Source organism: Harpegnathos saltator, unplaced genomic scaffold (assembly GCF_003227715.2).
Source record: "Harpegnathos saltator strain DR-91 unplaced genomic scaffold, Hsal_v8.6 scaffold844, whole genome shotgun sequence".
Taxonomy (NCBI): domain Eukaryota; kingdom Metazoa; phylum Arthropoda; class Insecta; order Hymenoptera; family Formicidae; genus Harpegnathos; species Harpegnathos saltator.
Genome location: NW_020230698.1, coordinates 137,706 through 162,058, shown reverse-complemented (window position 1 = coordinate 162,058; position 24,353 = coordinate 137,706). Strand labels below are relative to the sequence as shown.

General features: G+C 52.7%; 2 protein-coding genes across 2 annotated transcripts in view; both read right to left on the bottom strand.

The window, feature by feature from the left end:
- LOC105182762 (uncharacterized) overlaps nt 1–8,920 on the bottom strand; it is a 59,819-nt gene extending 50,899 nt beyond the window's left edge. The window contains exon 1 of the mRNA XM_019841259.2: nt 7,155–8,920. Within this exon, the coding sequence (XP_019696818.1) occupies nt 7,155–8,472 (1,318 nt within the window). The 5' untranslated portion in view covers nt 8,473–8,920. The remainder of the gene's footprint in view (nt 1–7,154) is intronic.
- A 4,763-nt stretch (nt 8,921–13,683) lies between these two features.
- On the bottom strand, nt 13,684–22,732 carry LOC105182763 (uncharacterized). The gene is made up of 4 exons (XM_011140441.3): nt 22,286–22,732; nt 20,206–21,109; nt 15,671–15,953; nt 13,684–14,933 (listed from the first exon to the last, which is right to left on the bottom strand). The coding sequence occupies exons 2-4, from the start codon at nt 20,339–20,341 to the stop codon at nt 13,787–13,789; spliced, it is 1,566 nt and encodes a 521-aa protein (XP_011138743.1). The 5' UTR covers nt 20,342–21,109; nt 22,286–22,732; the 3' UTR covers nt 13,684–13,786.
- Nucleotides 22,733–24,353: the final 1,621 nt, after the last annotated feature.

Sequence of the window (24,353 nt, the reverse complement as noted above, 5' to 3'; positions counted from 1 at the left end):
ACGGATCGGACCACGTCGCGCGCTATTGTATCGCTATTCAACTATTTTCGAAGAATCCAAATAATCGGAAGACACGATTACGACACATTGCGCGTGCGATCGTTGTACCGCGAGCATCGCGAGCATTGCTAGCATTTCGGAACTTACTCTGAGGGTAACTAATACTTTGATTTTAATACTTTGATTTTAACTTTAAATTTAACAGAGAAATAAACGCTATCGCCGCAGCTCGTATTCTTGATACTTCCGTCGATCGAATGCCAGCTTGACTTGTCGAAATCGAACAGTCTCGATTGATATTACTAACCGGGAAAAACAATTTTTTGCTTCAGATCCGGCAGAGCTTGCGACGACATTGCGAAGGCAGCTGCTGTTTTAGTGAATGCTGATGCGGTACCGGAGGATCCGGTTCGGGCCAAGCAGGGTCGGCTCGAAGGTAGGTTTACATAATCCCTAAAAATAAAATAAAATACTACCTATATTCTTCCCTTTCACCCTTTGCGGTTGAAAGCTGAGATACAGTTGCTAGAATAACTTGAATTACGATCTGGGAGAGCTAACCCGTTCGCACCCACATTTGTGTGCTAAGTAATAGCTGTAAATCTAATTGACAATATATTTTTTTGTTCTAGATTCGAAGGCAGCAGAACGTGGCCGATCCTGAGTTGGCGGTATTTCGGTGAGTGAGGAAAATAAATAAAATAAATAAAAATGTAAAGTAATGGTTTTTAGAATTTTTGGTGAACGGTCCATTTGCGAGATTCCGTAAAAGTCAGTGCGATCACTTTGTTTATATTGCATGATAGTTTTTGCATGTTTTTAAATACAAGCCGTCGAGCGAAACAGTGGTGGAAACAGCGCTATATTCTGCTTTGTTTCTTTATTTTGAGAAGTTGAAGAATTTAGAGAAGTTAAAGAATACTCGATATATAATTCCCCATTATTAAAATGACGATAAAATATCGCTCTCTTGAGATTTGCTTATCAAAACTGCAGTACCAAAGAACAAGAATACTCAATCAAGATGTCTAAAAAGTCGCGTATAAAATATATTGCGATTTTGACTCCCGCGATTAAAAAAATTTGATGACCTTATCCTAATATCGCGTCATTGTGATATTTACTTATTGCATACACGAAAATTTCGCGTCTTAGGTTTTTTGTCTAAGTTTCTAATATTTCAACACGTACGACTTATTGATTTTACGCCACTGCTTCGTTCAGCGGTCCAATTTTCTGTTACGATTATTCGAATACGGTCGAATGGAAATCGACCCTTGAACTTCGCAAAAATGCATTGCGGAGATACCACGCGTCAGAATAGCGCCGTCGTCACGCGTGGAACGCGGCTCGCGTTAATTTCGCTCGCGTTAATTGAAGTTTGCAGTCGCGCGTTTCTTAGCTACAAGCGCGCAAATTACACGACGGTCAGGATTACATTTTACTCACGTATATACGTCGTTAAGTTTTATTACCGTTGCGATTTACAGTTTCTGCATTTACGTTCGTGTTATGCATTCACGTTATGTCGCTTCTGCGTTTTATGCGCTTCTACTTCAAAGAGGTAGAACTTTCACGTTTGTCGCGATTATCTTTCTCGCGTATATTTTACGCGATTATATCTTTGCACGCGCACACACATCGACTGATTCGGTAGTCGCGAGAGTCAATTTTTCTAGATTTTCATTCCGTTTCGCAACCGTTGATCGTCGCGCATCATCTACGAGAAAATACTTTGCAACTGCAGAGTTGCAAAAAAAAATATTAAATAAATATAGATTTTTCGAGGCGTTAGAAATAAACGAACATAAACGATAAGTAAAAACGTTTTAAAGTACATTTACAGCGGTGTTAAAAAAGCTCGCTAAACTCCGTCGAAATGCGAATATCGCGTCGCGAGTGAAACAAAGTGAAGTACCATCGACGAGACAACACATCGAGGCTGGACACAACACCACTTCTTGATGCCTGATGGTTCTTCAACCTGTGCTGCTGCAGGCTTCGTCGGTGGACCAGGCGCATCGCTAGATTTCAATGCATCATTGGTGAGTGATGAAACTCATCACTCAAAGAGTGTCATTAATGCATGCCTAATGTTAAATCGCACTGATTTCCCGGACAATTGTACACACATGACATCAGTCGAAAATGCAATAGTCAGAGAACAAGACAGTTGATTGTGATATCCAAAGAGTCTTATGCGTTATGATTTCGACCCGCGGTTGAGCTTTCGTGGTCGTTCTATTTTTGTCGCACATATCGAAATTTCGACATATCTATTCTTTCAACTCGCTGATATTTAATGTCACTATTGTTTCCCGCACTAGGAAGAGAAAATAATTAAATTTATTTAGTTCGCGAGCGGTTAAGCGTTTCTTTATGTTACTTCCACAAGTCTGTGTGTGTGCACATTGTCCGCTTGGCAATCGCATGACTTGCCATCGCGCCGCGAACATCGGGTTGAGTCATAGATAAACTCTTAAGTCCGGATGTACAGATCATCCGGATGAGAAAGCTTTTATTCGTGTACATTGATTCGTGAATAATTGTTGCGTTATATTTATTATATACCATTTCTACACATATATTTATTATATATGTCACTTGTACACTATGCCCTCGGTATATTTATCAAAAATGCTGAGATATTGTACGTCATACGAATGACTTTGAAACATATATTATTAATGTTACCTGTAATTGAATCTCTTCTACAAGAATTTATATTCGGGTGGGATATACATTAGCGTTGAATAACATTGCGTGTTAAACTCAAGCGCGATCCGCTTCCATAAATATGCCAGACCAGTCTATAAAGATTAACTAACATGCGTGTAATTAACTAACATAATTAGCATTAGGGTTCGCGACGTATTTAGATACAACATGCACAAACGTAAAAAGACCGTAAACTTAATGAGACGTCAATCTCGCGAACGACCCCTCTGCGATATGATTCTAGGAAACGTACACGGTGGTAACTTGTCTCCATTGATCGATACCAATTACGGTAACAATTAATCTACACGGGCTGCGATAATCGATCACTATTCAACGCGGCGTGACGATTTATCGCGTGTATTTTTCAGCGGATGTTCATTTCGATGTCTATTATCCCCGCGAACAACACACCGCTAGCAACTTTCCGCAGGCAGATGCAATTTCCACGTCGTATCGAGGCAATTTCCACTGGTTTCCCCCTCCCCCTCCCCCTCCCTCCTCTTTTTCCCCTCGTACTCTGGTTAATCAATAGGGGGACGCAGGTGAACCGCGTGAATTAATTTTTCGAAATGATCGCGTCGCGTCGCGTCGCGTCGCGGTGAGTCGTACCTGAATTTCCAACCGTCTGCTCGAACCGCGTCATCGCCGGGTTCATCAGCAACCCGGACGCCAGTTGTAGTCCGTGAGAGATTAGCTGCACGAGGATCGTTATTACGACAATAACGTATCCCCAGCCACCTTCCGGGTAGTAATGCCTCTTGAGCGTGATTTTCCTCCGAGCGTTTATCGCGGTCAGGGACTCCTCCTCCTCCTCCTCGTCCGCGTCGTCGGCCTGATCGGCCAGATTCTCGAATTCCCCGACGCTACCGAGGCCTCCCTCGAGAATTAGTTGCTCCGAGAATCGCCTTCTCATCATCTTCGGCGTGATCGTTACGGCGCTGCTTCTCCGACGGCCGTTCGCCTCGGCATTCTTGCCGGCTTTGGCGGGACGCGCGTCGCTGATTTCGCCACCCCTCGGCGCTCGGACGGGTGGTGTTGCGACGGCAGCGATGGTGGTGGTGTTAAGTTCCCGGTGAAACGAGGCGGCCGATTGCGTCGTAAGAACTGTCGCCTTCGGGGAGCCCCGTGGATAGGTCCGGGCGATGATTGGTTCCGCGGCACTCGCGGCGCCGGCACCCTCGCGATGCCCGATGATGGCATCTCCGCCGAGCGGCTGCACCGAGAGTCTGCGGCGATTATCAGCGCGGCCGATCTGGCTGCAGCCGCCGCACGGGGGGGAGCAGTAGTGTGTTTGATCCGAGGATCGACGATGCTGGAGCAGCATCGGAGCCGCCGCGGCGGCGGCGGCCGCCGCCGCGATCGAATGCCGCCGTTGAATCGCGCCATTGTCCCCGACGTCTGCGACGTAACCATGGTAGAGGCTACCGGCCGAGTTCCCGCCGCAGGATGCCGACGACGGCGGCAGGAAACTCTGGCAGGTGGACGCGGAATAGCCCGAGTCCTTCCGTCTCGCGCCCGTCCAAAGGAGCGAGTCCCTGACAAGGCAGGAGGACGCGGAGGAGATCTTCCGGCGCCGATACTGGCACTGGGCGCAGCGACACGCCGACGAGAATTGCGGGATGAAGCAACGACACCGCATCATGCGCGATAGGATCTCCGGGTGCGCCAACAGCAACTCCGGGATCTCGATCTCGCTCCATGACTCGGCGGTATCGCCGGAAGATACCTTCCTCGGTTCCCGCTTCGAAACTAGACTCTCGATCGACGAGGTTTCGGATTCCAGGCTGGATACTTTTCGCGCTACGCATTCGCCTTGCCGGCAGCAACCCGTTCGCGTTGCACCGTCACGATGAGGGTAGGATTCCTTCTCCCCCTCCTGCTCGTCTTCCTCATCTTCCTCGTCGTCGAGCGAATTCTCGTCGCTCATAGCCGCGCTGTAAGAGCGGCGACGCTTGCGATAAGCGTCTTCGCACGGCGGACTTGCCGAGTCAGCTCGTTCGTCCATTTCGCGGCTCGTTTCTCATGAAACTCTCGTAGCTTCGGCGGCGGGTGTACCGGCCGCTGGAATTTTGCACGACGATGAAGGGGCGGGGGGGGGGAGGAAAAAGAGCGATGTTCGGGAAGCAGTCGTGTGACCGACACGCGCTATTGCACCACTTATCGCGTCATTCGAACGGATCACCGATTGACGACGAGGAACTTACCGTGCACTTAAATTGTTATACTTTCCAAGTCTACCTTTGAAACGAGAGACTCGGTCGACGTAGCACCGACGTAGCAAAAACGGCGAAACACACTTTTTCGCTCTCGAACACAATTGGAAATTACTCGTCTGAATCTCGTTTTTGTTTGACGCTCGATCGTGTCTTGATCTTCGCGCAAGCGTATAACGTATCTCTGCAATTACGCGACGGTACACATTCCGCCAAAAATTGAATCGCGCGTTTTGTTTCACTGGCGACCGGCGGCGAATACCTCGCGCGAGAGAGAACTGCCGTCCGTCGTAGAAAATTTAGCGGCTCCTCGCGGAACATCGCCGATGCTCCACACGCATGAAGCCCGAACGTGAGCCATGCTACGCGTCCCGATTATCGATTCATTGGCCTGATTTTTCTGGCACGTACGTTTTACGTGGATTACACTGTCGGTATTGTTCTTTCGTGCGCATTAATCCTAGATATAATACTAAAGCACGGATAAAGTGCTCGTCTTTCGTGGGAATAATGTCGATAGCGTTGAAAGTTGCCACTGTGTAAAACTGAGACTCGGATAATCTTCTTCGTTTTAGACGCGCGCGAGAAAAGCGGCTTTTAGCGATATAGCTTGGAGGAAACTGTGAATCTAGCTTGCTTAAAGATTTACATCCTTCCTTTACGACTTGGATCGTATAATTAATTTCTCGTGTAACTTTGCAACTAAAAATTGTACCCGCAAAGCAAACTTTTCGATTATTCCTTCGGCCACCGGCATAAAGTGCCGGTAGTAAAAAAGGCGCTTGCATTTTCAACACGACAAAGCAAACAAATTGCGCTCGATTCGTAGGGAGTAGCTCCGTTCTGTAGGGGGTAGCACGAAAAGCAAATCAACGTACGTCGGAAGCGCGAAGTTGTAAATAACTTTGAACTCGATTCTGGCTAAAGTTACCAAGTGTGTTTCTTTGAGGATGATAGACATCATTTCCTCTTTGATGTAAGGTGGTGATAGCTGTCTTCTCCTCAGGGCCAACATTCTCATGATCGTCTTGCCGCTAACAAAGTTTGGCGGACTTCCACTTTGGGACGTTATAGGTGTTCAGTAACATTTTAATAGACATTATATATAGTAATCAATTGGTAATACTCTGTCAAATCCGCAAAGTTGCGTTCGTATTTTGTTTTTGTTACTAATGATTGCGGAAGTCGGGTCACGCGCGGGTCTAGGATGGGCGGAATTTGAAGGTCGTTGATGGAAGATCTGAATTTTTCGAACGTCCTCTCGCTTCGTTCCGCGGCCGTCGTCCCTCCAGATATCACGAACGCATAATTTATGACATTACCAGATCGGAGACGGGTTGAATATATGTATAGTTGCATAAAACGTGATCAAAATAACGTTCGTAAGAAGAGACATCTCCGGGCCAGAAATGCGACACCGTTCTCTTCGCGATCTATCTTCTATACTGATAAAGCGCGCTAGTATTTTCCGAGGAAACGCGCGCGGCAAAAATAATATTATTTCTTCAAGAAAATACACAAAGGGTGGAGAACAATATTATTTCGAGTGAAAGTAACAGAGCTAAAAAATATAATATAGTAATAAATTACACACAACGATGGACGATGTGTGTTCGAAAAATCATATTCGACTCACGTATCCGGTCACGATTCGTAATTTGGAACGCGTCCCGGTTAGCGGGACATTTTCGCATGCCCGAATTCCCACGACCGCAATCGCATAGTTTTGCATTCATAATCCGCAATTAACACGTCGAACGATACAGCGGTCACTGATGATTCGACGCTATACCTACCATATATACGATATTGCACACGTGTTTCGTTAATAAATCGCTAATTAAACCGACCGTGAGCGTCCGCTCATGTGAAAAATTACAATACTCCGCGTTTAGCGCCGCGTTCGCTCGCGATTTTCAATCGGACAGACACGGCGAGGGCCTCTCGATATCGGGCCCTCGCCGTGAGTCTTTAACCCTCCATTGCCCCCGTACGAGGCAAACGCTCAGTTTACATTTCTTTTTTTTCTTTAATTACTTAGATGTGGCATAAAAGTTGACTCTGAAACTTCCTGACTTTTCACTTATAACCATTTAGATCATATCTGTATAGTTATTTTCTGAATTATGTTAATACAATTTTTTTAATACGAGAAAACTAAAATTCGTTCTTTTAAACGAGGGCAATGGAGGGTTAAGCGCGCTCGACGATGTCTCTCACCTGCGCTATGCAGCGGGGGATGTCGGAACTTAAGTTCGGCGGTGACGTGCCAGGTCCCGGGTGCGGCAAGCTGCAGACCCACCCCGAGAAAGTGCACCAGCATTGAGCACGTGACAATGACGTATCCCCAGCCACCCTCAGGATAATAATGTCGCCTGAGGGTAGCCTCCTTCCTGAAGTCTGCCAGTCGTTCCGTCGGCTTTTTACCGTCCCCGTCCTCATTTCTTGCCACGCTGATTAGACGCTCCGCGTGCCAGGTGTCCTTGCCTTGACGCTCAGCGCGAGGCTCGCCGCGCGGCGTCTCCTTTTTGCGGCCGCGCGGCGATGGGCTCGAATCGTCGCGTCTACGCGCGCTCGCGTCGTTTTTCTTGCTCTGCGACGGCGAACGGAAGGGATCCACCTGCGAGCGCAGGTCGCCTTCGGACGTGCACTTGGAGCACGCGTGATGAGCCCTCGTCGACGACGGCGAAACGGATGTCACGTAGTCGTCGTAGTTGACTATCTCGATCTGCGGCGGCGTCGCGGCACGTCGGAGGGTCGGCGGCGATCCAGACGCGGCGGTCCGACATCGTCCACGCGCGACATCGTATCGCGAATGATGGTTTGTTTGCAAAGAGACTTCCGTTCTCTGATCCGCGATGTTCACCACGACATCAAAGGCGTTGGTCTCCGCGACCGACGGGGGGGATTTGCGTATGAGCGGTGCGAGCTCTTCCTGGGCATCTGGATCTTGCAACAGCAGCTCGAGGACGTCCGTGTCCGAAGTCGTTCTCCGTATGGCTGCTCGCTTCGCGCTTCGCGCCTTCCGCGCTTCGTCGCTCCTCACGAGGGTGTCCGACTTGCATCTGGCTCGATCGCCGAAGGAAAGATTGTCTTCGGGCGCGTCGCGCCGGTGAGACGCGGTAGTCTCGCCTGAGGAGAGACTGCGCGGCATGAAGTAACGCGGAATGACGTTCCCCGCACTTTTGGTCTTGCAACTCGGCGGCGCGTCGCTCGGATCCTCGGATTTGCGAGCGAGATTCTTCGCGGCGTTTTTGCCCGCGAGAGCCCGCGGCGCCCCGCCGTCGGCTAATCTCCGCCTCGTCGTGACGGACGCGGTAACTCCGAGGGCGCATCGATCTAAGGGGACGGTCTCTTCCGGGCGATTGGATCCCGGCGCAGTTGCTTCCGATCGATATGATGCTCGTCTTTCGCGGCTCGTCGGCGGGATGATAGTGAAGGCACGAGATAGGGGATCGACGCGCACCCTCACCGTTTGCCGCGCTCGAGCGGGCCAGGAACTGCTGTGCCTCATCTTGTCGCGTCTGTGCACCGTCATGTTCGACTAGCGATTTCCGCTGGATCTACGATCCGCTCGGACAGGCGCGTCGGCCGGCAACATTCCCTTCCGCAGCTTCCGCAGCTGGACAGAATGTTGTCCTCGTGAGCGAGGACGAGGAGGCAGCAGACTCGACGATCCGTTTTCCCAACGCGACGACGTCCCGCAGCCGCGCAGAAATAATAGACACCATGGTCGATAGGCGGATCCTCGAAGAATACTTGAGAACGATTTGCGAGCGAGTCGCGTACTGCCCGCTGCGGTATACACGCGGAGCACGCGCGCACGTGTATTCTTCGCGGTAACCATGCATGTTTTATGGCTGTTACGACGTTCACTGTATTTCCACTCGTGTGCGCCCGACATTAACCAAAGTGAATCCGTGCCAGTGCACCGCGGTGAAATTAAATCTCATCGAGACGAGAGAGAGAGAGAGAGAGAGAGAGAGAGAGAGAGAGAGAGAGAGAGAGTCTCCGTCTCTCATCTCTGAGCGTCTTTCATCTCAAGCTCTGATCGACCTGCATACACATTACTCCTCTCTCTCTTTTACTCGTGAGAAATTTCGTCGGTGTAATCGTCGAGACGAGTTCGCATCGAGATTCGAGCAATCGGAAATTTAAGTTACGTTTGCCTGAGAGCGAGCAAGAGCGAAAAAGAGCGTACATCGCTGGCCGTCAATCGAGTTTGCGCGAGAGCGACGACGAGGATGTTTATTACGCGCGATAACAGTCGATAACAATGGTCGATGATCAGAGATAACCTCGGAGGAACGAGCGGTCCTGGCGAATGCGCCAGGATGACTGCTACGCACGTGCTGCTTACTTGCGATCAACCCTCTCTCTGTGTTCTCTCTCGTTCTCTCTCGCTCCCTCTCGCTTCGGCGGATGGCAGGCGCATGCTTGCAGATATCTGACGAAACGCGAAAGCTGCGCTTTTAGGTCTTTTTGCAGCGCGACGTGGGCGCCCGTGTCGCGTGCTCTCGTGCGCTTGCCGGTGCTTCTTATTAGGTTTGTGGCGCGCGTAATTTAACGCGGTGCAGCAGCACTTCCTGCAAAGTCAGATTTAGGTCTCGAGATCAAGTTTAACCCCCGGCGTCTACGGTTTATGTCAAGCGCGCGTTTACATGGAGATTTATGGTACCTCCACCGATCACGTGATCGCCGTATTTGTCTTTGGCGCGGCTGCGCGCGGAGCGCGAACGTAAAAGTTCGTTTCGTCGTTGAGCGAGGCGAGGCGAGGCGAGGCGAGGCGAGGCGAGGCGAGGCGAGGCGAGCGAGGCTTCCAAGCCTCGCGCGTCGTCGTCGTCTCTCGTATCGGAACAGCAGGCAGCGCTAGTACGAGTGAGAAGGTATGTGAGAATAAATTGAACGTTCGAATTTATCTCGCGACGGGGAACAGCGGTCCCGCGCAGTATTCCAGCTCGTTTCTCGGGGCGGAACCGTCTCCGCATTATCGTTGCATTTACCCCCATCGCGCAAGAGAGAAACTGACCTACCTTTACTATGCTTGCGATCAGCTGGTCGCAACAATCTCTCAAGGAAGCGTCGTAGAGACAATGAGATACGACTTTGGCCGGTTGGATGAGGGAGGTGGGGAATGTCTGATGACGCAAAGACGGAGAGAGATAGCCAGGCGCAGGAGAGGACTCGATCTCTCTCAAGACGCGACCTGGATTTCGGGTGACGAAAGTGCGAGAGAGGAAGAGGAGAGCGTCGTAAAAATGTGCTCACTCGCGGCGATTATCCGCGACGAGAGCGACGTCATCGTCGAGGTCGGCGCTCATATACGTTCATTTTCGACGGCGCGCGGCTGCAATAACACAGCTCTCGTCTCGTTGTTTCTCCTTCATGAATAACGGCTCGAGCGAGTTGGCGGTCTGGCCGCGAGGGTGTTGCCGAGGAGGGGACAGGTGTGTGCGTGTGTGCACGCGCGCGCGCTCTTTGCGGGGAGAGGGGTGAAATTTCCGACGTCGTCGTCGTCGTCGTCGTCGTCGTCGTCGTCGTCGTCGTTGACGGAACACGAAGAGAGAGAGAGATGCGGGTGCCCGCTGCGCGACGCGCCGATAAATTTAGGCGAGCGATGAGCGCGTGCTCCCTCTAAACGCATCGTCTCTTAAAGTCCGCGTGATTTATCGCCGTATTAATTCGGGATCGGTCTTACGCGCGGCGTGCTGCGAAGTAAATGACACCGGTGCGAATTTTATCACGTGTTGTCAGACGGACGCCTTCTCGCGGATACTTTGTTAAATTGGAGCACGGCTCGCGCAGTGTCGCTCGAAAATATTCCGCGATCGAATTAACACGGCTCGCGCGCGAGCGCGCAAACGAGCAAGCGAGCGAGCGAGCGAGCGAGCGAACGCGCTCGCGCGCGGCTCTCTCAATGGGGCCCCTCAGGCGTGACTTAGCGAGATTACCTCGTCAGTCCGGTGAAAAAGTTGTAACTCAAACGCCGCGGATATAAATCAGTAAAGGGATACGCACGTTAACGTGCATGAGGCTAAAGAATATAATGAGATTTACCATACGTTTCGTTTCGTTCGGACGCTGCCGCGCTCGAAATTTTAATTCCCGAAATTGCGCGGCGTCGTCGCCACGTTAACTCATATATCCGATGTTCTGCTTTCACAATGCGTCGCACTGATCGTGAAATCTCCATGACGCAATTCGATCTAACCATGAATATGGAGCGCTTGACCGCTTGACCGTGTGACTGGACTGCGAGTATATACTTCAGAATACAGTCGTGACCTACCTCATACGTTTTATAACGAGTCCTTTGTTATTATGTTGATGAGACACTTTTTACGACAGCGCTGTGAAGGCGCTGCACATTTCTTTGTGAAAGTTGTGTAGAATTTAATATTCTTAGAAAGAGAAGACGCTAAAGTTTCAACGGAACAAAAAAGTATTAACACGCAGAGTTATCTCGGATCTCTCTCACGAGATCGATGGAATAGATTTGCAAAGAACGCGAAGGTAACCGATAAGAGAATATGTTCGATTGGGTTGATTTGTTCGGATCGACTGCGCGACCGCTTATCTCGAGCCGGTGGCGAAAAATCGCGAACAAGTCTTGCACGGTGTAATTATAAGTCCGCGTAACGCAGCTGTCGGCCAAGCAAGATCCACTTGAACGATACTTTATCATCAGGCGATCTGTCCCTCTTACAAGATACATTATTATTATTATGTGGAACTAGAGCGATCTTGATCTGCGTACCTATTGCCCGCTACTTTCTGGCAACTTGTCGCCTTAAACGTCCAAGTTGTAGCGCCGACAGATCAGTAAAGTCCCGGGAAATACGACGGAAAACTTGCCCGCGTCTGCATGTTCCGCCGTAAGTTCGCGAGTTTGGTTATTCCGGTTCATTTCGAAGTTGCAGCAGTCGGCGTTTGAAGAGTCGGTCGGCCGACACCCTGAGGACTGTCCGGAACGCCGTGAATGTACGCGAATAATTCCAGCATTCCGTGAACTTACTTATCTCTCACTTACTCTCTCTCTCTCTCTCTCTCTCTCTCTCTCTCTCTCTCTCTCTCTCTCTCTCTCTCTCTCTCTCTCTCTCTCTCTCTCTCTCTCTCTCTCTCTCTCTCTCTCTCTCTCTCTCTCTCTCTCTCTCTCTCTCTCTTCTTTTCTCACTTCTTGGCGAAATGGCATTCCACTTTTATCTTTGTGTCTCATGTAACAAGTTTCAGGGAATGCGGATACGACCACTTCCTTATGATCTATTAAACCTAGTTACGAGCTTGATCGCACACTCGCGCTGCGCTGGATACGGATCGTAAAACTTATCTGAGAGAATCGCGTTCGTGCTCTGAACGGTCATAGCTTTGTTTGCTTCCGCCACCGCTGCCGCTGCCGCCGCCGCCTTCTCAGGATTTATTTTTCATTTCAAGTACGCGTGCTGTCTGAGAGAGTAGCCTCGCCTCGTCTCGCCTCTCGCGCCTTGCTTCTCTTCTCGCCTCGTCGCTCTATTCGATATTATCTACGAAAAATACGCGCGCGTAGACGTCCCACCATCGCCGTCGCGACTTATACTCGATCCGCGATATCTAATCAGTCGATAACAACGTCGATAGAAATCCTCCCCGCGGGCTGTTTAAGGCGCAGAGGTTGACCCATAGAGTGTAGAGCGAGGTCTTAGCGCGCTAATGGATGACCACCGAACCGCCACTTTAGCGAGATTGAAACTGTCGTTCGCACGTACCGAGCATGATGGATGCGGCGCTTTATAAAGTCGTTCGCTCCTCGTACGTACTCGTTAACTCAAGAGACTCTTACCTTTCCTTGTGCCTTCCTTTTCGCGTAAATAGCGCGTTCGTCTTTCATTTGATAAACGTGTCAGACGTCGTTGAGGCCGCGCGGAAAGCCGGCTCCCCTCCCCCCCCTCCCCCCCCCCGCCGGCTGTTTAAAGCGTTTGAATCTTCGGGAGCGAGTTAAGCACTCCAAGCATCGCGCTCGCGCTCTTGAAAAGCCATCAGCCTTGCTTTTGTCGTTTTAGACGGTTTCCAATTATCATGCCCGGCTGTAACAATCTTGAGAGGCCATCAAGCATGTCTTTGTCATTTTAAATGCTTTCCAATTATTGCGTCCAGCCGCGATAATTTCAAACATCACGACTGAAAGAGCGCCGAGCTCTCGTGCTCTCTGGTGCTCGTTGTTTTACACGTTTTTCCAATTACCGTGTCCGGCCGCCGCAACAATCTGGAGCGCGCTACGCTCGAAAACCGTCGTCATTGTTTTTACTGTCCCTCCTGGACCATTTGCTTCCCGACCGAGAACGCTCTCGTTTTCTAGACTTATCTCTCTTCGCGCTTCGAGGAGGGGAAGAAGTGAAATCGTCTCTTTGAGCATTTAATTTTAACGGGATTACCCGGAGCTCTCCTTCTTTTCCTTTCTTCTTTTACTCCGGATTCTTGCTGGCGAAGTGAAAAAAGTTTTTGATTAAATATTCATTACAACAGATTTGTGGGCAATTCAGATACGATGTCGTTCTGCGCGCTGGGGCGTGCTTTGTTCGGGAAAGATTGCGCACCAGCTCCTTTCAGAGGCCACCGATTATTGCGGCCGGCCACGCGATCGTTACATCGTCGTTACACCGCCCGCCGACGCACACGAAAGTATGTTTGAACGTAATTTCGAACTTTCGACGTGCTGAAATTACAGTCGCGCATCGTCGCATCGGTACCTCGAGTACCTCGTCACCGAGGAGGAGAGAGAACTAGCGCGAGACGTTGGGACGTTTCGGGGGAAGTCCAAAGGACGCGTTTTCGGGCAGGCATGGTATTCTTTTTATTATTTACAACATCACTGTAGTCTATGGCAAGGCGTTGAGATCGGCCAGCGCGATCTTCATCCTCGTCTTGAGCTCGTCCGCGTAGCGCAGAGCGGACTCGTCGATTCTAACGTCTTCCATCAGGAGATCGCAGTCGAGATGTCTGCTGTCGCAGGCTCGGTGGTGGTGCTTGAGTACGTCGTTCGAGTCCAGATGATGAGCCCGTCTAGTGGACGGGTTCAGCGTGGTCAGGGCATAATGATTGTGCACCGTTAGCGCGCGCCTCGTGGAGACGAAGCTCTTCACCGAGTCGCCCTCGGGCGAGATACTGGCCGTTCGCATGGTGTCCAGGTAATCCGGGTAAGGGTCGGCCGAGCGACCGCGGCCGACGAGCTGCCGCCGCCGCCGGTCGGCGCCGGCGAGCTGATCGCTCTGGCTCTTGTTCTGCAGCTCGGGGAAGAAATAAGCATTGCGTACAGAGTACGAGGCGAAGTCCTTGAAGCTCCTGCCGAGCTTGCCGCGCTCGTCGAGCAGCAGCTCGTGCCAGGTTTTCCTGCGCGTCGGCACGATCGCCTCGTCGATGTCGATCGGTACCACGAACTCCGAGCGATGGAGGTTCTCGTAGAAACAATGATTGTAGGGTATCAGTTCCATCCGCCTCTTCGTCCAGATGTCCTCGCGGAAGAACCGCCTCCTAGCCGACTTCTCGTTCGGCAGATCGCCCGGTAGGTCGAGCGCGAACCACCGCACCACGTTCGAGCGCTCGTACAAGCGCAACACCTTCAGCACGTTCTCGTGCACATTGAACACGTAGAAGTAGAAGAGCTTGGCGCCGAGGATACGGTGTAATTCGACGAAGGCGATCAACCTGTGCGATATGTCCTCGTCGAAATCCAGTCCCTTGATGCACAGCGTGAACTGCTGGCGGCGTCTCTTGCGGCCGGACGCAAGCGGCTCGTCGGCGGCGAATTCGGAGCGGGTCGTTAAACTATGACTAGCATTCGCGTGGCAGCCGTTTAGTCCTACGTGAACCCAAGACGGCTGCGAGCGTATCGAGCCGTCCAGAGGCAATTGGCAGTTGACGAGCACTCCGGTGTAACTGTCCTCCGTGCCGCCCCATTCGTTCAACCAGATCGTGGAGACGAGGGCCTCCACGCTCACCGATCGCGTCCTGCCGTGCTCCCGGTACCTGGAAAAACGAAATCCAACGAAATCGCGAAATCGCTTAATCCATCGTGTGCGGGCGTACACGTGCCGATAAAGTTCTTAATGCGTCGGGCGTTCCAGCGCGCCGAAACGGCCGACGCGCGTGTGGCGGAGAGAGCACTCCCTAACATCGACCCTTTGTGTGCGTGTTAAAAGCAAGAGCGGACTCTGTTTCGCGTCGTTACGACCATTTGCATCGTGCCCCCCCGTCCCCGTGTTCGCGTTCTCGCGAATGTGGCGTTTTAATTCGCGCCTAAAATTCGCCCAAGCCGGCGGGAAAACATGATTTCTCTCTCGGATACACTCACGTGTGATAATGCGTTTGCAATGTTGCGCGATTTGTGGGCTATCCGTGGGCTCTTAATTGCCGAACTTTTGCCGGAAACCGATGCGCGTCGAGACGAGTTTCCGTGACAGTTTCATTTACGACATCTCGCCCTACCGTGATTTCAATAAAAAGTCTTGAGAATGAAAAGGTCGCTTGGCTTGAGAGCGGAAGCGGCTCGCGAATTTCCTCACGAGCTCATCCCGGGCTCATCCCGCTGTTGCCGGGGGAGCTAATTTGTAGCCGAGTCGTCGACGTGGTCTCGTAGGTTTCCAGAGGCGACACGGATGCTGCTAGGTCACGCTTTGAGAAACGATAATTCCTCCTACCGACGTTCAGCTCTCGTCGGGTATAGGCGAATAACGGGTCGCGACGCGAAATGAAAAATGGCTCACCATATAGTGCAGAAGAGCGTAGAGGGCGGCGGAGTTCCTCGTTTAACGCCAATCACTCTGATGCTCGGGTAACCGGCGACTCTGAGGTCCAAGTGGGCGCTGTACAGGAAGAGCTGTCCCGGGATTGTCTCGAGCCACTTCGTGCCGGGCGGCTTGTACGCGGCGTTTAACGCCATTTCGCGCGTTCCATTACCGTCGCACTGCTTGGTGGGCCTGTAATCGAGTGCCAATCTCCGTGCCCACGAATAAGCGACGATGCTTCTTGTGCCCGGCGGCTCGCCACCTAGAAGCGCGAAAGACGACGCTGTGAGAGAAGTCGTTTGTATCGGCACGTTAGTAGGCGGCCGATTAGAGCCGACCATTAGAGCGGTTAATTGAGGGGCTCTCGCAGGGGTGGGTAGGAGAAACGAACGCGTTATCTGACGCGTTTTGGCTCGGGAGCTATTCATAGCCAGCCTAAAGAATGCGCAATTACCCCAACTTTCCTTACCGATCGTCGATCGGCGATCGGCGATCGGCCTTGGAAAAGGTATTTTCGCTTTTTAATCGCGCGAAGCCCCCGGAGCTTCGATCGACGAGCAGCGAGAGCGGGGGATCGGATGAAGATTCGCGCGGCAGGATCCAAACGCGCGCGCCGTTAAGATGCTGCGATCGGGAGAAGGAGATTTCAGAGAGGCGCTCCTTCACCACCACACCGTCACGGCGGCGGCGGCGGCGGCGGCGGCGGCGGCGACGCTCTCGTCGATTTGGCCTGCGGCATTTTTACGCACGCTCACGCGATCACGCAATGATATCTCTCGTGTCGTTATTCACGCGGCTCGCTGGCTCCTCTCCAGTCGTCCCGCGCTCTGTCCCGCGGAGTTTCATTCGAGTTAACGAGTTTAGGTCGACTGTGTCTTCTTGCGAGAGTAGTAACACTCCCTGCTGGCGTCCGCCAACTCTCGTCGATGCGCTTCGCAACCCTGCGCCCTTGTGGCTTGTCGCTATACTTTTATACGATTCGACCGATAGTTTCGCTCGCTTGTCTTGTGGCCTTGTCAGCGTGTCGCCTTGTAATTCCCGCAGGTGTTACGCTACACACAGTTGAGTTTATCTTATTTAACATCAACTTCTTGTTTAAGCCAAGTCGATGCGATCTTGTATCGTCGAATGGACGATGAGTCGACACCGAGTCCGCGCGCTGCGCTGCGCATCGGCCGGACGGACGGACGGAAGTGACGCGTCATGCGTCGGAGTCGGCCGCGCTCTCTCTATTACGAATAACGTTCACGTACACATTCGGGGAGCGACCACCTCTCGCTGCGCTTACAACTGAAAACGCTTCTCGCCTCCGCATCGCGGATTTTATCAGCGACCTCTCGCGATAGTTTCGCGTAATTGCGATTTCCATATATTCCCGCTCGGCGGCCGGCGCTCTAATAATATTCAAAGGGCAAGGAAATGAGCTGGCCGGAATCTCAATCGACACGATCGCTAATTGGGCTTCCCAATGTTGGATACGCCTCCCTCTGCCCCGTCTCTGTCTGCCGTATTCCGCGGAGAAAACTCGTTCTCCGCGCGCAATCATTGCGCCACTCCGAGTGGTGAGTCCGAGCGGGACGAGATTTCTATTCTTTCCTTTTCGCGCGCATTAATGCGTCTAATAAATGTATTTATGGAATAAGGGATTCGCGAACGCGCGCGCGCGCGCGCGCGCTCGTCGCCGGCGATAATAAATCTGCACCGCTGATAGCTTTAAGGAGGCTCTCGTTACGTCTCGTTTATAATCATTTCGATGACGACGAAGGCGCGCGGCGGCGCGGCGCGGCGCGGCGCGGCGCGGCGGACGGAGACGCCGCCCGGAGGAGGAAGGAAAAATAAGGAGAAACGTGGCGCACGTCGAGTCGCGGCGCCCTCCTCGCGGCCGGGCAAATTTATGGCACCGTGTACGTTTCGTGACTCGTCTCGTTCGCAATTACTCGCCTTCGACGTATATAGATCGTGAGCGTTATTGACGAGACGCCCGGGACTATTTCCCGGACGATCGATGCGATCCGCGCGAGAGAGCGGCTGGTCGGTAACGAGAGACCGGACGATAACCGGCGCGCGCGATCCCGGATTTCGTCGCCGGACGATGGCGGCCGTGGGCACGGGTGATGAGCCGTCGCGATGTGTGTGTGTGTGTGCGTGCGTGTGTGTGTCGTTAAAAGTCGGCGTTTGACCCAACGAGGGCCGACGGCGGTATTACGTGTTTGCGTGCCGCGAGTATTCCTCGTGACTCCGTCCGTGCCCTTTACCCGCCGGCCTCCCCTCGGCCACGTCGGGCGGCCACGCTTCGCGAGGTTTACGAGAAGGTAACGCGGCCCTACGAGAGAGAGAGAGAGAGAGAGAGAGAGAGAGAGGGAGGAGGGGGAGAGGCATTCGTACCATGCTAGAAATACGCTAATGCGCGCGGCGTTCTCATGGAAATGCTGTGAGCGGGCGGAGAATGGGTCTAGTCGACCGAGTTGACTGGTAAATGGTGGCGATTTTTCAAGGTCCACCGTTAATTAGTCGGTTGTTAATTTAGTCCGCTGGGGATTCTTATCTTCGACTGATTGAGCAGGGTGATCTTGGAACTCGTCGAGTCGGCGCGATCGGCGGACGTCGATCATGAACTGCCGCGTTAACGGCAGTGCGCTCGCCGTTTTTCACGCGATCTTCAATTAACGCACCAAGCGCGATCTCGATGTTGGGCCGACGAGTCAGTCGTGGCACGAGAGGTGAAGAGACGAAGGTCGCTGTTGTTTTTTTTTCGCAAGATGAAGGCGAATTTCGAGCCGGCGGATCACGCGGCGGAGTGCGCGCGAACACGCACGAAGTCGCGAATGCGCGACGTACGAGACCGGCTGTCATAATCGCCGCGAAATGTTTGCACGGAGGAAGCGAAGGTGAATTACGCGAATGCGTACGAGTCGACGGGCGGTCACTCGATGAATCACGTCATAAATTACGTCGACTAATGAAGTCGCTACTACCAAAGAACAGCGCGCCGAGATTTACGTTCCTGGCGAGCTTTATGCCAAAGCTTCGCGGTTTATTTATAACTGCGTATCGCGTATTCCTTTTGCACGGGCGTGAGCGCGCGAGGGCGTCTACGCGAGCCTCTCGTTGTGCGTTATCTTGTTATCTTTTTAGTTTCTCAGGGAGCGCGCGCGCGCACATACACGGCGCGCACAGCCCGTAGAATTTTCCGCGATGCGTAGAGAGCGTGGCTCGCCGCGATCGGTATCGGCCGTTGGCCGATTCATTTACGTATCTCGCGTATTCTCTGTTAGCATAAGAAAAAGCGCAATTACGCGGGATGAACGTGCGTTTAAAAAAGCTAGAGGGCTCTTTATTTCCCGCGGGCACGTTAGCACTTTAATGCTGAGAAACTATTCGCGCGACTAGGAAATAGTGCGTATCCCGTAATAAATCGCTCGCAGGTACCACGGACAAACTCATCGCGTGCGAATCTCGTTCTATCGCGCCGAGAAAGTACTTCTGCTTACGCGCCAATTAGGCACTGTTGCACCGCCACGTCAGTCCCGACTGTTACTGTTACTTTCTTTCGGCTCTTCTCGTCTCTCTCTCTCTCTCTCTCTCTCTCTCTTCTCTCTCTCTCTCTCTCTCTCTCCCCCTCCCTCCCGCCCTCCCTCCTTCTCTCTCTCTCTCTCCCCTTACCTGCCCGCGTTGCGTTATTGTTGCGCGCGCCTACGGCGCGCGCAGCAAACAGGAATTTCTCGTTTTACACGGCACAAGTCCCAAGTTTTGCAAAACTGTAGAGTCACGTCATCGCGAAAAGAATCTCGCACATGTGTGTGTATATATGTATGTTCTTTTTTTTTTAAACTTGAGTAAGTCGTAGAAAAAAGTACAATACTCAATCCGACGAAATGTTCCACAAGAGAAATCTTCCGCCTGTAATTTGTAGTTTCTCGAGGCTAGTTCTAAGGTACGAGGCGAGTTATCGCAAATAATAGATATAGTTAGGTATTACAGTTATAATAGAGACGATCGTAACATTCCCCGATATTAGTTACACCGAGATTGCGAGAGGAAGAAGTCTGTGAGAGTGCGCGACAAAACGTACGCGATAACGACAGCGCGCGTCACGCTCGGTTCGCCTTCGGCCCTCGCGTTCAATCTCCGCGTTCTCTCTCGCGATCCCAGGACGCGGAATCGTTACTCCACTCCCGTTCTCTCCCCGCGTACACGCTTTTCCCAAGAGAACAGCAAACCGGAGGCATCGATTCCAAGGGATCGATCGTGCGTCTCGCGCGGTCCGCTCTCGTGTATCGAAGGATTCAATCGTGGACGTCGCGCGTCACGTGAAACGAGATCGATTTGTCTCTCTCGACTTATCTATCCTCGCGCGGCCGATTGTTGCGGTGGCGCAAGAGCCCCGCTAGATGCCGATACACCGCGTTACCGCCTTCAGCAGTCGCCACGGACCGTTCCGCGGAGCGATAACGAAAGGCCAAGGGTCGCGGCGCTCGCGCCCTCCGCGTTGCCGGAGGAGGAAAATTGCTTACCAGGCGTGGGAGGAAGATCGGTCGGAGGATCCGGGAGTCGTGGCGGCGAGTCCAGCAGAGTCAAGACGCACAGCGCGGTGACGAGGACCGCGGCGAGTCCCACTCTGCATAATCTCCTGGTCCCGGCGACCGGCATGTTCTTGTTCTTTCCTCGCGCTTTTATTGTTGTCCCCTTTTTCCTCGTTTTTCCGCCGCCAGTGGAAGAACCACTTCTCGCTCGTTCACTCGCTCGCTCGCTCGCTCGCTCGCTCGCGCGCGCGCTTGCGCGCGCGCGCGCGTCCGTCACGAGCTACGGCGACGTTAACGTACGGCGTGCGATTTACTTCGCGAGACTTCCCCGCGAACAGACTTCGCCAATGCGCTCTGCCGCGACTGCATGTCAGACGTTGACAGGTGAACGCTGCGAGTCGCGACTACGTGGATCACTTGACTGCGCGTGCAATTCTCCACGCGCTTTCCCAGCTGGTTCGCAGGTTCGCGGGTCGCTCGCACGTTTCCATTTTATTCCCTTTTCTTTTGTATCCTGTTCCTCTTTATTCTCTCCACTCTGTTTTTCCCTTTTCTTTTCGCTTTCTCTCTCTCTCTCTCTCTCTCTCTCTCTCTCGTGACTTTGTGTCGGCTAATTCACTCGGTTTCGTTTACTCGCGGGGTCTGCCGCGCGCGCGCGAAGATTTAGCCGCGTTTGCTAACGAACTAGTTGTAATTATTCGAGCTGGCTACTCAGCGGCGGCGGCGGCGGCTGCAGCAGCAGCAGCAGCAGCAGCAGCAGCAGCAGCAGCACGAACTCGCTTCGAATCAGGTTCCCCTCGTTCCTCCGCCGATCATCCGGATCGATCGTCTTCGGTCGCGGCACGCGTTCTCGCGGACGCGTTGAAGAAAGAGATGAGAAACCACAGCGCCGTTCCTGGAAGATTCGTTGGTCGCGAAATCGAGCGCACTCGCTTCCCACTCGCGTTGTTCGCGCTGCTGCTCTTTCTTCCTCCCTCTCTCTCTCTCTCTCTCTCTCTTTCTTGTCGCAGAAGAAGAGGGCAAGATCCGCGACTGAAATCGCCGCGTGTGGGTTCCGGAGCTAGCGCACGAATCTGTCTCTCCTTCGTTCCGAGTAAAAAGCACCGCGCACGATGCTCGCGACCTCCCACGCGATGACGACGACGACGATGACGACGACGACGACGACAACGACGACGACGATGACGACGACGACGCCGCTTTCGCTTCTTCCTCCGCGAAGAAGCCTTCTCGTAGGCAGAGGACGACGACCATGTATGGTCGTCCTACCGGGACTGCTCTCCGTGTACCTTCGGACTTTCGATAATTCAATTATTCCGAGCCGTTCCGGCCGATCGATCTTCGCCGAGGCGGTTTTTCTGACCGGTTCCCCTTTTTTCGCCGCAACTCGCCGGAGCGCGACAATTTAAAGGACCCGCTCCCTCGAAGGTTACACTGCGCCGCTTGGTCGCTCCTTCAGCCATGGCAAGAGGCGAGGCTCACGTGCTGCCACGCACTGGCGTGACCGTTTCGAATTCATTTTCGCCTCGTCCCGTCGATTTCACGCGCCGGCACCGAAAGTGGAACGCCCCGGCCGGGAAGAATGACGCGGCCCACCTCCTCTTCATCGTTTAATCGTCGCGACCCAGGCCGATTTCTCACAGGCGTGAGAAAGCCGCCGCGGAATTAAATTCGTCCGCCGGCGTCACGGTGTAATGCGCGCGAAAACCGCTCGCGGCCGATGCCGAGAGAGATAGATAAATAGATAGCGCGCGCGCACGCGAGAGAGAGAGAGAGAGAGAGAGGAGCAAGGAGGGCGATCGAAATCTCGCGCGAATTAATTTGCGACGTCCGTCTTCATTCACGAGCTTCGTCCGAACAGAGCACTCGTGGTGAGCACTCCTCGGCAGATTGTCCGACCGCGCACACTCGAACACTCATCCCTCGTAGCGGTAAGAGAGAGACACAGAGAGAGAGAGAGAGAGAGAGAGAGAGAGAGAAAGAGAGAGAGAGAAAGAGAGAGAGAGAGAGAGAGAGAGAGAGCAGCCGAAAGCTGTCGCTCGACAAAGTTCCACGCTCGTCACTGACGCACCTCCTGGTTAGTTTCACCTTGTAATCATCGTGGGACGATTGATCGAACGTGTTTCTCGCGACAAGACTCGCGCGTTACATCCGTCGCGGTAAGCTTCCTTTATCGGCAAGAATTCACCATTATCGTCCCCGTCCAGGTCGCCGAGAGACGTCTCTCGTCGCTGTACGAGAGGCACGTGCGCGCGATCGAATCGACGCTCTGGCCGTTCTCTCTCTCTCGTGGTTTCGCCTGTCGTGGCGGGATGCACGTGGTCGGCGGATCGACTGACGGGATTGGTGCAACCTGGCCTGCGCGAGAGTCGAGAGCGTACTGCGTACGAGCGGGAGGTTAACGCGCCACCGGGGCCTCGCCGTGGCACGGCGACTTTGGACCCGTTGCTTTAGCATGCCTCGCCAATGCGCCTTGCCTTACCCCGTCCCTACTCGCTTTACCTTGCCTCGCCTCGACCTAGCTCTTCTTGACTTGCTTTGACTTGCCTTTTAGTTTAGCTTTGTCCCTCTCTCTGGTCGGTTGGTCGCTTGGTTGCTTGGATAGTTGGATGCTCGGATGCTCGGATGCTCGGATGGTTGGTTGGTTGGTCGGTCGGTCGGTCGGTTGGTTGGTTGGTTGTTTGGCTGATTGGTCGGTCGGTCGGTCGGTCGGTCGGTCGGTCGGTCGGTCGTGCTTGTTTGCTCCGACAACGTTAGTTGAGTTTACCTTGTCGCAACCTTGCGAATCACGTCGCATTTCACGTGCTCCTCTCTTTTCGCGTCTTCTTCGTCCTCGCTCTTCGTCGTTTTTCATTTCCGTTTTGTCGCTTCTGTACGCTGCCCGCAGAGCGGCTCGTTCACGCTCGTTACGGTGTTCCGATTGGTCTTCGTGGTCCTTCGTTTCGGATATCACTGATGAATGAATTGACACAGCTTGTGTGACACGTTCAATGTGGTGCGATTCTGTAACTCGTCATTGGAGTTAACGACAGTTTCGTTATCGTTGCGCAGCTCTCTTCTACGGTATACAAAAGCTGCGCAACGATAACGAAAATGTCGTTAACTCCAATAACGAGTTACAGAATCGCACCAGTGCGCGGCGGAATTTAAACGACGTGTGATTAAATTCGTGTGTTTCGCGTTTCCTCACCCCCTACGTTTCACACGTCTTCCTGTCACGTCACGTCTTAACACGTGTATCCACTTGAAACGTCGTCTAATTGATACAACTTGGACTCGGCGAATCCTTGAGGAATACAAAAGCGACAAAGGGTTGGGTCTATCACGTTCAGCGGAAGATTAATGTAATTCCTACGATAATATCCCTAGTTTTTACGCGGGCAGCATTTATTTCCGCCAAACTGGTTGCCCCCCCGGGGCATTGTTTAGCTTTACAATGATGCCGCTCGAGGCGTATTGTAAATTCGCCACGAGCTTTTATTAGGCTACATACGCTTTCCAGGAGTATACACTGATTCCCTTAGCCATCGTAACGTCGTTATCCTCCGGGAGTCATACCTCCGGCTGTAATAAAACGCCTTCTCCCTCCTCCCCGTAACGGCTTTATGCCCTTACTGGCGGTTTTATCTCGTCTTATCTCCACACACTGTCTGACCTTTCTTCGCAAACCACTATTTTCGCGCGCGTCCACCCCCGCGTACGGATTTCTCGCTGTTACTCTTTCCTTCTCCTCTCTCTCTCTCTCTCTCTCCCCCCTCCTCCCCTCTCTCTTTCTCTCGTTCTCTCTTTGCCTTCCTTCGCTCTCCGTTGCTCACTCTCTTTGAGATTCTCTCACGTCCGTCCTTCTTCCTCTCTCTCTCTCTCTCTCTCTCTCTCTCTCTCTGCTGCTCGTTTCCTCTCCTCTCGTTTCCTTTTATCTCGACCACCGTGAAGCGCGCGAGCTACTTGCTCGTGTCAAAGTCAATCGCGCGCTAAATGTAGCCGAGTATACGCGCGCTATCGGAGCGCTGTGCACGACGGCTACATTTAAATCATCTTGACGCGACTGTCGCTACCGAGAGCGGTCGGTCGCCGCGAAACGGCGGATCTTCTTGCGGAAATTACGATAAACGCGGTTTTGTGCCCGCGGTATGTGCCGC

Bases quoted from the DNA above. Each gene is read 5' to 3' on its own strand.
- LOC105182763 (XM_011140441.3), bottom strand. From the start codon at position 20,341: ATGCCGGTCGCCGGGACCAGGAGATTATGCAGAGTGGGACTCGCCGCG. The intron at 15,954-20,205 runs GTAAGCAATTTT...TCGCGCTTCTAG, and splicing joins CGATCTTCCTCCCACGCCTG to GTGGCGAGCCGCCGGGCACA. The intron at 14,934-15,670 runs GTGAGCCATTTT...TCGTTTTTCCAG, and splicing joins ACGCTCTTCTGCACTATATG to GTACCGGGAGCACGGCAGGA.